The sequence below is a fragment of the Ascidia mentula genome, chromosome 9 (genome assembly GCF_947561715.1).
Source record: "Ascidia mentula chromosome 9, kaAscMent1.1, whole genome shotgun sequence".
In the NCBI taxonomy this organism is placed as follows: domain Eukaryota; kingdom Metazoa; phylum Chordata; class Ascidiacea; order Phlebobranchia; family Ascidiidae; genus Ascidia; species Ascidia mentula.
The window spans coordinates 187,974-200,365 of NC_138574.1; the positions used below are offsets into that span (position 1 = coordinate 187,974).

General features: G+C 42.1%; 2 protein-coding genes across 2 annotated transcripts; one reads left to right on the plus strand and one right to left on the minus strand.

Moving 5' to 3' along the window:
* Positions 1–2,263: 2,263 nt before the first annotated feature.
* LOC145913249 (solute carrier family 2, facilitated glucose transporter member 8-like) lies at positions 2,264–5,789 on the plus strand. Its single transcript, XM_083000840.1, has 9 exons — positions 2,264–2,410; positions 2,484–2,646; positions 2,796–3,002; positions 3,565–3,712; positions 3,963–4,138; positions 4,351–4,501; positions 4,627–4,893; positions 5,099–5,289; positions 5,438–5,789. The coding sequence occupies exons 1-9, from the start codon at positions 2,361–2,363 to the stop codon at positions 5,657–5,659; spliced, it is 1,575 nt and encodes a 524-aa protein (XP_082856966.1). The 5' UTR covers positions 2,264–2,360; the 3' UTR covers positions 5,660–5,789.
* A 38-nt stretch (positions 5,790–5,827) lies between these two features.
* LOC145913250 (beta-1,4-glucuronyltransferase 1-like) lies at positions 5,828–7,614 on the minus strand. Its single transcript, XM_083000841.1, has 4 exons — positions 7,359–7,614; positions 6,891–7,089; positions 6,099–6,818; positions 5,828–6,005 (listed from the first exon to the last, which is right to left on the minus strand). Exons 1-4 carry the CDS (start codon positions 7,475–7,477, stop codon positions 5,835–5,837), a joined length of 1,209 nt encoding a protein of 402 aa, XP_082856967.1. The 5' UTR covers positions 7,478–7,614; the 3' UTR covers positions 5,828–5,834.
* Between the last annotated feature and the right edge of the window lie 4,778 nt (positions 7,615–12,392).

Sequence of the window (12,392 nt, forward strand, 5' to 3'; positions counted from 1 at the left end):
ATCTTGTTGTTAAATTGCACAACTCAATATTTGTGAAGTGCTAACATGGGCAGCGCAGAATGCAAACAAATGACATTGTGATGTAAGAACTCTGCGAGTTTCCCCGCGTTTCCATGGGGCCTGATGAGAATATCAACTATTGTGACGTAACAGGCAAGGCACAAAGCAAGAAAGGTAATTTCCCGTTCTCAATTGTGTTTAGCCGGATGTTGGCGTGACTATTGGTCTTAACACAGCAAGCAGTAGCAGCCTCATATTACTGGAGAGTGCGCCCTTTGATGCTACAAGTGCACTTTTCTACTGTCTTGGCATTATTTCTTTGGGAAGTTTAGCAAGACGATGAGCTTTCGCAAGATTATTTCTCGCTTTAGGTGTAACAAATGACGTCCCACACTTAAACAGGAAGTTGGGATGGTGAACAAACGTACTTAAATGGAAGAGGTGGAAGCCAACGGTGTGAACTAAAACGTTGTAAAACGGATCGAATATTCTGCACGTTGGAACTGTTGTGTTTGTTAAAGTGGATTAAAGCTTTTGAGAAAGGGTTTGTTGGTGTTAACATCACCATGCTATAAATCCCGTGCATTGTGTGTGGGTCGTAAGAGCTGTTAGGTCGTTTGCAGACGATCGTATTGACGTAACTTTTTTCCTGATTTCAACACTAAAATTGCACACATGCGGGTGGCGCGCATTGGGAACGCGCACACGCGCACGCGCACACGCACACACTTATTGTCCTCAGTCTGAAGCCAGAGTGTTGAAGTACAGGTTGTAATGTATACCGGGTGTTTCAGGATGTGCTGTGGAGGTGTCAGGTAACCTTGGTAAGGAGGAAGCTTGGTTGTTGTTGAGATATGTGTTTGGGGAAAGCTTTAAAAACTTTCAGATACTTCAGTGTGTTGTAGAGCAACGCAATATTGTTTACAAGCACATGTTTGTGGCTGAATTACTTCCACAAATGAATTCATTCTTTTCTCACTGAGAAATCGTGTTTGTGAAAGTTGGTGACGATGCAAAGGAAATCGACAGTCGAAGCGATATCGCGCGTTGTGTGATTATGGAACAAACAACATCGATTTCGTCACTCGCTCGTGGGGTCAAAGGTCAATCGGTGTTCAAGGTATAATGTATTAAAATCCAAACACAGCGATCTTCAGACAGCTCAGATCGATTTATTTAGAGAAAAATATATTTCGCCTAAAACGGCATCATCAGTTTCTCCATTTACCAAAACTTATTCAAATAGAATCATAAGTTTTGGTAAATGGAGAAACTGATGATGCCGTTTTAGGCGAAATATATTTTTCTCTCAATAAATCGATCTGAGCTGTCTGAAGATCGCTGTGTTTGGATTTTAATACATTATTATTGATACGGTGTGCGATCGACAGCCTGCCAGGGGCCTTTGGTTTTTTTGATCCAGATTTAATTTACTAATCACATCGGTGTTCAAGGTTTATTGATTGTTGAACTTGAGGACAAATATTTAAAGAACTTCTGTCGAAACTTTCTCATTGCTGTGTTGAGTGCTTGGGACTTGTGCTTAAAACGCGGAGCACGTAGGCGTTGCATGCAACCAGCGGATGTAAACTAATAAACAGATCAATAATATTACGAATGTTCACCACGAGAACATTTATTATTTGCTGAATCAGCAGAAGCTGAAACATTGCCACCTGTAATCTAAGCTGCAACTCTAATCAACACAGCGGAAATTATCTGAATAATTTATTGTTTCTCTGCGGGAACAATGATTTAGTGAACAGGCGCTTTTCGTATGTTACGCGATGTTGTTTGGTTGTCGTAAATGATAAAACCAGACCAGTAGGTCACAGTGGGATTGTAGCAGGATAACCCCATGTCTTGCCATATGGTATCCACTCTACCGGTTCAGTCGGTGGTTGACATGTGCCATGTGAGGCTAACTTGTGACACGCAAGATGTAAGTTTGACTAGTGAGGTTAATATGTGGCATGTTATGTGTAAGGTTGATATGCCACATGTTATATGTACGGTTGACATGTTATATGTAAGGTTGACATGTGACATATTAGGTGTGAGCTTGACATGTTTTGTGAGATATGACACAGCTGAAGTTTGATCTTTACCAGACCAGATAGCAGTTTCTTGTGTCAGTTTCGTATCTAAACGCGGACCAGGCGGCACACAAACATGTCACCTATTAACCTTGGCCTGTTCTTGTCATTCATTCCATGGTCCACATTTACAACTTCCAACTCACACATAAATATATGGAAAGTATTACAGAAATCTCAGGGTAATATTTTAGTCAGTGTTGCTACTGTGGGAATTTGTTGCCGGGATTAGAATCGAGATTTCGAAGCAGTTTCACAAACTTCATGGATGAACAGAAGTATTCCCAGCATGAAGAAGCAAAGCCGTGTTGCAAGTAAGACTTTGTATTTTAAACTCGTATTTCCGACTGAAAATGTCAACATTTGGTTAAACAGTAGTTTGTTCAGATTCCCGGAACATTTTCCAGCAGTCATCATTGTTCTCATGGTGTGTCTAGCGCCTCTAGCGGGAGGTTATGTGATTGGTTACTCGTCACCGGCCACTGAGAGTTTGGAAAGTGGAGAAGAAAATGGGATTCAACTTAATAGAGATCAGTCCACGTGGTTTGGGGTAAGGTAGTTCTAATAACGTCAAAAGTGGAAGTCCCGCATTTACTTTTTCGCTTTGTACAAAATCGTAACGTTCAAGGAATTGAGGAATTTAATAAAATTCTTGAACGTGAATTTGACCAGTGAAGTAATCCACAAAATTGCTTACAGAGCATTGTGATGTTGACAACCTTACTTGGTTGCGTCACTTCCGCTCCTTGTATGGAGAAGTTAGGAAGGAAAAAGGCCATTATGATTCAACACTGCATCTATTTGTCCGGATGGTTGTGCATTATGTCGTCACAATCAGTCGTTGTTTTGTTCGTTGGAAGAAGTTTATGTGGAGTTGGATTCGGTTTCACAATTACAGTTGTTCCGGTTAGTTTCCATACCAGGCTCATTCGAATCGTTTGGCACGGGTGTATGTCGGTGACGTCAACATTTAGTTCAGTGGAAGCTCAATTCAATCTGCCAGCGTTTCGCCAACTTATCTCGGTTCCTCCAGCGCACACAAAAATGTTATTCAGTGACCAGAGCGTCGCTCTGTTTGGAAGACTTAACATTGCATAGTAATCAACACTCAAAATGTAACTTTAAAAATCCCGATTGTTTAAACAGTTTTGAACGTTTGATGCCAAAACTTCGACGTGTGTGAACGCCCACATTACAGACGAGTTAAGTAACCGAACCCGACATAAGTTTGTTGATATGACACACTTACAACCGTATCCAATTTCTTCCACCTAGTTTGTGTTTGTGGATTCAGATGATTGCTTGACTTAAATCTTGGACGAAATAATTCGTGCTTTATGCGTTGTTTAAAACTCTCATTTAAAAACCCGGTGGAGAAGTTTAAATTTGTGATTTAACTTGATTATGATCAGGTTGGACCGCGTGCAGGAGGTCCAACTTTTGCCGAGTTTAAACCACTGTAGTTCAGGTGTACTTAGGTGAAGTTGGGCCTCCGTATATACGAGGGTCGCTCGGAACTCTCTTCAACATTGGTCTGGCGCTTGGTGTCCTCTTGGCGTTCGGGATTGGAGTCTTTGCCAACTGGAAGGTCTTAGCCGAAGTTGGTGGTGGTTTAGGTAAAATACCTTAATATTGTTTCAATGCTTGGACTGAGAAAAATTATCCTACAACATAATTATTTTCTTCATAATCATGACAACAAATTGAAGAGATTTAACCAAGAGCTTCCCAGACTTTTTAATTTCAAGTTTGTAAAGCCAAGGGTATTGGGGATGACGTCATAGTGTGTTTTGGATTTCTATTGTTGAAATTGTTTCTCTCTACGTTAAAGTGAAGAAGATTTTAATCTTTCCAATGATCTCATAGTTTGTCTCGCAATTCTTTCCGCCGCCTGCATTCCTGAAAGTCCCTACTGGTTACTCAAGCGTGACAAGGAAGCGGATGCCATACGATCGTTCAAATTTCTTCATGGCGGGAAAAAATATTTGATCAGAATCAGGCAAAGAATTTCCGAATACGAAAATGCTCCTGTTCAACCAAAGGTGGGCTGCATTCATTTTGTTGTTGACCAAAAAAGTGTTTGATTCTCCTGCCATGAATATATCATAAAAACAAAAACTTGTTTAACATTATTTATAATCGATTGAGCCAAACATATTGAAATCAATTTATATTAAAACAAAACGTAGTGGAATTGTTTCAAGGTTAAAGTGTTCGTTTTTTATTGAACCTGAAAACTGATATGTTTGTTTAGATGAAATGGAGTTTTGATTCCTTGCGGAGACCTTTCTTCTACAAACCAATCTCCATCGTCGTTTGCCTCCACGCATTCCAACATTTCACAGGAATCAACGCGATTGTTTTTTACGCTCATTCGATATTTAAAAAAGCCGGATTCGAAAATGGTGAGAATTTAGGTTTATTTTCCCCCGAGTTATTTTCGTTCTCTTTGAATTCCGAAACTGAAATGTTGGAATGTGAAATTTCGAAGCAAGTTTCTTCCAAGATATCCCATAGTTTTCTCCCACAGAACATCTCCCATCCATCCTCGTAGTCCTCACCCAAGCAGTTGTGATGTTCTTTACAATGCATCTCGTTGAAAAAGTCGGCCGAAAAAAATCACTCATTATTTCATCACTTGGTGTCGCTGCTTGCAACGCCACCCTGGGCGCGTGTTTGTTCCGCATGAGTGAACACGATAAGGCGCTTAAAGATTTGTTGATTTCAACCGGAAACAACGTCAGCGATTTTACTGGTGCTTCCCCTCAAGTGCAACCAGGTGTCGGGGAAACCCCAGGTAAATGTTTTCTCCAATTTGTCAAAATATTTAAACGTGCGGGGTTGCCTTCCTGTATATGGCGGATTGGCCAACTTCGTGGCTGCTGCTTTTATTGATAAGTTAGGTTTAGATGATGCCATAGAAACAATATGTAAAATTTATTCTTCTGAATGGATGAGCGGGGAGCTTTACGTCAAACCCAGGTATGATTTTTATGTTTTAGTTGTTGCTTGGATCGCACTGCTCAGTACATTGTTATTCATGGCTTTCTACGCAATCGGTTTGGGACCAATCGCCTACCTCGCCTTGGGGGAAATAATCCCGTTAAAATATCGTAGTGTCGGAAGTTCGATCGCGACTTCGGTGAACGCAATATCCGCTTTCATCATCGTCAAAACATTCACGTTCTTTTCGGTAAGTTAACTTGTCTCAAAATATGTTTGCAGGAATAATTTGATTCTAAAAGCGGGAAAATCAACAATGTTAGCGATGCATTTAATGATGAATCGTCGACTACAAACCGGAGATCCGGAACTTCACAAAACAACTTTCTTCATTCCAGGTTGTCATGACAACACACGGAGTTTTCTGGTTTTTTGCCGGGGTCAGTTTGCTCTCTACTGCCTTCGCGTGGCGATGCTTTCCCGAAACAAAAGGGAAAACCCTTTTCGAAATCGAATCTTTGTTCGATGGCCAGAAATCTTCCGATCCCAACGATAATGACATCACAATTGATCAAGAACATTCCCGCGCCATTGAAATTACTTCACTTACATCAGTATGACGTCACCCATCATACGCTTTGTTTGTTAGTGTTTTATACGCTCAACAGCTTGAAATAGGCAAATTCAATAAAATATGATCGCGTTGCACATCGTGTTGTGTGTGGCGCCACCATGTGTTTAAATGTGAATCAACATTTTTTTCCTCATATTCTTGTTGTTTGAGCTCTCGGTTATTCATGTCGTGTATTTTTCAGCAATCGATTCCTGGAATTCTTTCCATAGTTGAGTGTTGTAATCCAATTGTTTCTTCTTATTTCCTTTGGTCGGGGATTTCCATCCATCGTGAACCACAAAAGAATTGGAAAGAACCCCAAACTTGTAACCTGCTGCAGCCGTCTCGCATGACTGAAAACAAACAATGGTTATTCTGACGTAACACTCCATGACATGTTTCTACGTCAATCAGTTTCTTTCACATTAATAACTGATATTTCTTACCTGGCTCACTTTGTTGTACCCGTAACCCCTAAATTGCTCTGGAAAAAGGGGAATCCCATTGGAAGCGATGACGTATGGTTCCAGGGGCACACGCCATTTGATGTAATGCGAGATGCTGACGTCATTCTCTCCGATTAGTTCATTTTTCCGACTTGTTTTAAACCACTCGTCATATCCGGTCAGGTGATAACACGAAGTGCACCAATCGTGAAATATTCGAGTATTCATTGTTACGTAATACTGGTATAGAAGCTGTTGTATGTTGCGTGGTATCGACTCGGCGTTGGGATGATACTCGAAAGCTGGAAGAACGTAAACCACTTTGTCGGAGTCGTCAAACAGATGATGGCGTTCGGAAAAATCCAAGAATCTTTCCCTCAGTCCATCAGACAGAGTGAGGTCAATATCCAAGGTCAAATGCATCGCCGTCTTTGTGTTATTTCGAGCCACGTTGCGTAAAACGTTAACGGGGAACCACCTGTCCGAACTTCCCCCGCAGACGTCACTTTTCAAGTTCGTCAACAAATTTTCGCATTCAGATTCGCACGAGTCGTCGGAAGGTGGCAGCAAAGCGACCTTCGACTCCAATTCGGGACATCCCCTCGCTGGGCTTTCTGCGTCATGCGGTGCTACGTAGTGCCAGGTCACGTGATTCCGGACGGCAGGAAAATATGAACGCAATTGAAGGATGATCGAAACCACGTGATCAATTCCGCCAAACTGAGAAAACACGTGGTTAGGTCACGTGGTTTGGTCACTTGAATTTTCAATGCATGATTAAGTTTCACCTACACTGTAAACGACCACCTCAATTGGTCCATTCCATGATTCAGCTAAGTCAGGAATGTGGTGGAGTTTTGAAATATCGCCTTGCACCAAAACCGAAACTTCTTTCATGTTAGGAACCAGATCTGATGGAACCAAATTACTGATAATTTGTAAATATTCGGATTCGCCAACTTTATGGATGACTTCATTTTCACAACTTAATCTGTCAGAAAAACAAAATCTTGACAGGAATAATAATTTAATCAATTCTGAGATTCATTCCCTGAATTTCTGTTACAATCGCTGAAGAATAACAAGGCACTGAATATTTTGTTGTAAATAAATTCCAAGCTGAGTTGAAGTCAATTTTTCCATTTGGATTGTTTTATTTTATTGGGTATAATTTTATCTCAATATAAGTCACACTATTTTGTCACTAAAGTATTTACAACTTAAGTAATCGAACATTCGATGAATCTCGCCACTTCATACCTGGTGGGAACTTGGAAGGTCGCTTTCTTACCAAACTTGATGACGTAGACAAAGATCACAACCAACCAAAGTTGAACAAGAAAGACGAAGTGACGTTTGCAAGACGCGTGACGTGACATCAATTTCAATCGTGTGTTCACAACAATTTATTTGAAAGGACCGATGCCGTTTTAAAGACTGAACACGAAGCTTGTTGAAATGTGAACCCAACTGCCCATAATCTGCTGCCTGCAACAATCAAGCATTTAATCTACAACATGCGACCAGAAAACTGACTTCAACGCAATTGCTTCTAACTCTTGTGTATTTCTTGCACCGGAATATCCTGCTTGTCTGCTTCGGTCTACATTTAATTATTGATCACGATTGCTTCAATGCCCCAGGCTACAAACAGATTACGAAGGCATTCTACAATATGTCTATTCGGATTGTTTGAAATTTACGTCATTATGGGAAGGTACAACGTCCTCAAACGTGACGTCAGCCAACTATTTGCCAAGTTGTAAACCGCGATGTGAACAATTATAATTCTTAAGCCGGGTATAATTTACCATCCCTGGCAAGAGTTGTCTTTGATCGGCATCTGCGTGTGATTTTTTGTGATTTTCTCTTCGCAAACGTTGCAGATTATTTATCAGCATGAGAAATGCGTGTGAATAAAGATAGGACAAAAAAAAACGATCAAACATAGCAGATTATGTGAGAGTGGATTCACTACACACAAAAATCCGTGGCGTATATGAAATGCCCAGAGAAAGACATGTGGGTGAAGTAATCTAAGTTGTGTGTGTGAAATATAATTCCATGCCGATTCCACCGACTGAACTTTGCTTTCTCATCACTCTACAAGAGCAGGCGGTGGTCGAAGAGTCGATCTGGCCCTACTATGAGAGACAACCTTCGCGTGAAGGCGTGGGCTCAGTGAATGGTTTCGAGTGGCGAGAATGGTGCGGATAGGTTGGAATTTTGACTGGGGCGGTGCGTGCCACGAGGTGGCAGAGTATGTGAAAGTGGCAAATATGTAGTAAGAGAACAAATGCCTCGTTTGGTGCAACATGCGTCAAAAGCTGTAAAAATGTATGCGAGTTGAAAAACAAACCACAGGGATAACTTGTTTTTATGTTAGCGTGGAGGGAATTAGAGTACCTGATGTTGTTGATTAGGAATACGGTAACCGTTGTCTTGGTAATGCTGAACGTGAGCTGGGTTTTGATGCGGGCAGAATTGCGCGAGTAAGCATGTAGCGTTTCCATATTAAATACGCGGATATGTGTAAGTGGTTCTAGATTCAAGGCAGTGGTGGTGCAAGAGGTTATCATCGAAATGTGTCAGTAAAGTTTAAAAGCGACTCTGGACGCCATGTTTGGTGTCTTGAGTCGCTTTTTTCCCTGAAAATTTTTTTCATTGTGTACACACAGAGTTGGTCGAATTTCGACAAAAAAAGAAAAAAACGCGCGAAAATCGAATGCCCACATTTCGGTTCGAATGACGAATCTGAGGCTGATAATTCAGCTTGAGATCCATCTTTCGAGTCGAGTTTTTCGCATCCGATCGACCAAAAGTGCTGATTTTGCGCCTTCGAGCGACAAGTTTTAATTTTTCACAATGGAATTGCTGTTGCGATGCCGCAACCCTTCCATTGCTTGCCAGTCGTTCCGACCACATGAGCAGACCAACAACCGACTGATCGAAACTTGGCTTCCTCCACCAAGTGTCCGGACGGTAGGTTCGCATCCGCGTCACCCGCCACTTTGCCACACCACTCACTATGCAACATCTCATCCTATCAAATCGACTTGCTTGCTTCGCCGCGCGAAAACAAACACCACTACCACACAACACATAGTAGTGCGATATCGAATCTGCGTACACCGCTCGGTTTGCACCAACCACGCAAAACACGGCCAGGCAAAATTACATGAAAGTTTGTAACTCTTCCGGTCGGCGTACAGTTGCCCCATCCACATAGGGAAGATATCGACTCTGTGTGTACGTTTGGTTCAGAACCCTCTGGGCAACCTTCAGACGCAAAAAAACAATGATGGCCATCATCATAGCAGTGCAATATCGACTCTGTTCGCACGTTTTGCTTTAAGTCCATGGGCGCTGCTGGCTGTCTGGAAATATCAAATTTCCCGCAATCAATCTTTACCAATAGTTTGTACGTTGGCTTTCTGTTCGATCGACAAGATCGAAACTGATCAGAATTCACTTTCTGCAAATGCAGATCAAACACCATCCGCGCGTTCTCTCAATGTAGTTTAATATCAACTCTGTTCACACCGCTCGGTCCAGGTTGACAAAGTTTGAACTTCACCATCGAAAACTTTTCACAGAACGATACACACTAATATCGACTCCCTTCACAACGCGACGACTTGCCCCATACACTAGTACAATATCGACTCTCTGTCCACAGCCACTCTACAAGAGCAGGCGGTGGTCGAAGAGTCGATCTTGCCCTACTATAAGAGACAACCTTCGTGTGAAGGCGTGGGCTCAGTGAGTGGCTTGGAGTGGCGAGAATGGTGCGGATAAGTTGGAATTTTGACTGGGGCGGTGCGTGCCACGAGGTGGCAGAGTATATGAAAGTAGCAAATATGTAGTAAGAGAACAAATGCCTCGTTTGGTGCAGCATGCGTCAAAAGCTGTAAAAATGTATGCGAGTTGAAAAACAAATCACAGGGACAACTTGAATTTATGTTTGCGTGGAGGGAATTATAAAACATGTTGTTGATTAGGAATACGGTAAGCGTTGTCTTGGTAATACTGAACGTGAGCTGGGTTTTGATGCGGGCAGAAAAATGCGAGTAAGAATGCAATGTTTCCAAATTAGTGGTTGTCACGCGGATATGTGTAAGTGGGTTCTAGAATCAAGGTAGCGGTGGTGCAAGAGGTTTAACATTGAAATGTGTCAGTAAAGTTTATAAGCGACTCTGGACGCCATGTTTGGTGTCTTGAGTCGCCTTTTTTCCTAAAAATTTTTTTGGACAAAAAAATAAAAATTTGCTAAAAAGGCGGTTGTGTGAACGCAGAGTCGACAAAATTGCCGTTTTTCGACCAGTTTTGGTTAATTTTTCCCATTGTGTACACACAGAGTTGGTCGAATTTCGACAAAAAAAGAAAAAAACGCGCGAAAACACAAAATCGAGCACATTTGGTCGATCGGATGCCCACATTTCGTTTCGAATGACGAATCTGAGGCTGATAATTCAGCTTGAGATCCATCTTTCGAGTCGAGTTTTTGGCATCCGATCGACCAAAAGTGCTGATTTTGCGCCTTCGAGCGGCAAGTTTAAATTTTTCACAATGGAATTGCTGTTGCGATGCCGCAACCCTTCCATTGCTTGCCAGTCTTTCCGACCACGGAGCAGACCAACAACCAACTTATTGAAACTTGGCTTCCTCCACCAAGTGTCCGGACGGTAGGTTCGCATCCGCGTCACCCGCCACTTTGCCACACCACTCACTGTGCAACATCTCATCCCATCAAATCGACTTGCTTGCTTCGCCGCGCGAAAACAAACACCACTACCACACAACTCATAGTAGTGCGATATCGAATCTGTGTACACAGCTCGGTTTGCACCAACCACGCAAAACACGGCCAGGCAAAATTACATGAAAGTTTGTAACTCTTACGGTCGGCGTACAGTTGCCCCTTCCACATAGGGCAGATATCGACTCTGTGTGTACGTTTGGTTCAGAACCCTCTGGGCAACCTTCAGACTCAAACCACAAAGATGGCCATCATCATAGCAGTGCAATATCGACTCTGTTCGCACGTTTTGCTTTAAGTCCATGGGCGCTGCTGCTGTCTGGAAATATCAAATTTCCCGCAATCAATCTTTACCAATAGTTTGTACGTTGGCTTTCCGTTCGATCGACAAGATCGAAACTGATCAGAATACACTTTCTGCAAATGCAGATCAAACACCATCCGCGCGTTCTCTCAATGTAGTTTAATATCGACTCTGTTCACACCGCTCGGTCCAGGTTGACAAAGTTTGAACTTCACCATCGAAAACTTTTCACAGAACGATACACACTAATATCGACTCCCTTCACAACGCGTCTACTTGCCCCTCACACTAGTACAATATCGAATCTCTGTCCACCGCCACTCTACAAGAGCAGGCGGTGGTCGAAGAGTCGATCTTGCCCTACTATAAGAGACAACCTTCGCGTGAAGGCGTGGGCTCAGTGAATGGTTTCGAGTGGCGAGAATGGTGCGGATAGGTTGGAATTTTGACTGGGGCGGTGCGTGTCACGAGGTGGCAGAGTATATGAAAGTAGCAAATATGTAGTAAGAGAACAAATGCCTCGTTTGGTGCAGCATGCGTCACAAGCTGTGAAAATGTATGCAAATTGAAAAACAAATCACAGGGATAACTTGTTTTTATGTTAGCGCAGAGGGAATTATAAAACATGTTGTTGATTAGGAATACGGTAAGCGTTGTCTTGGTAATACTGAACGTGAGCTGGGTTTTGATGTGGGCATAAAAGGGGAAGCGAAATAGCAGCGTTTCCAAACAAAGAAAGTTTTGGAGGGTTCTAATGTAATAAAGTTCTTGGAAAGTTTCTGATCCTAATAAACGACTCCGGACTCCATATGTGGTGTCTTGCGTCGCTTTTTTCATAATTTTTTTTGCCTAAAATCTTTAATTTCCTTGCCTCTGCGCGTTTTCAGACATTTTTGATGACAAAAAAACACCACATATGGAGTCCAGAGTCGTTTATTAGGATTAGAAACCCTTCAAGATTATATTCGACCTATGTCTCAAACTAGAACCACCGAAACTAATCCGAGTGTGAAAAAATTAAAACTTGTCGCTCGAAGGCGCAAAATCAGCACTTTTGGTCGATCGGATGCAAAAAAAAAAAGCTGAATTATCAGCCTCAGATTCGAACCGATATGTGGGCATCCGATCGACCAAATGTGCTCGATTTTGTGTTTTGTCGGAATTCGACTAACTCTGTGTGTACACAATGGGAAAAATTAACCAAAAATGGTCGAAAAACGACAATTTTGTC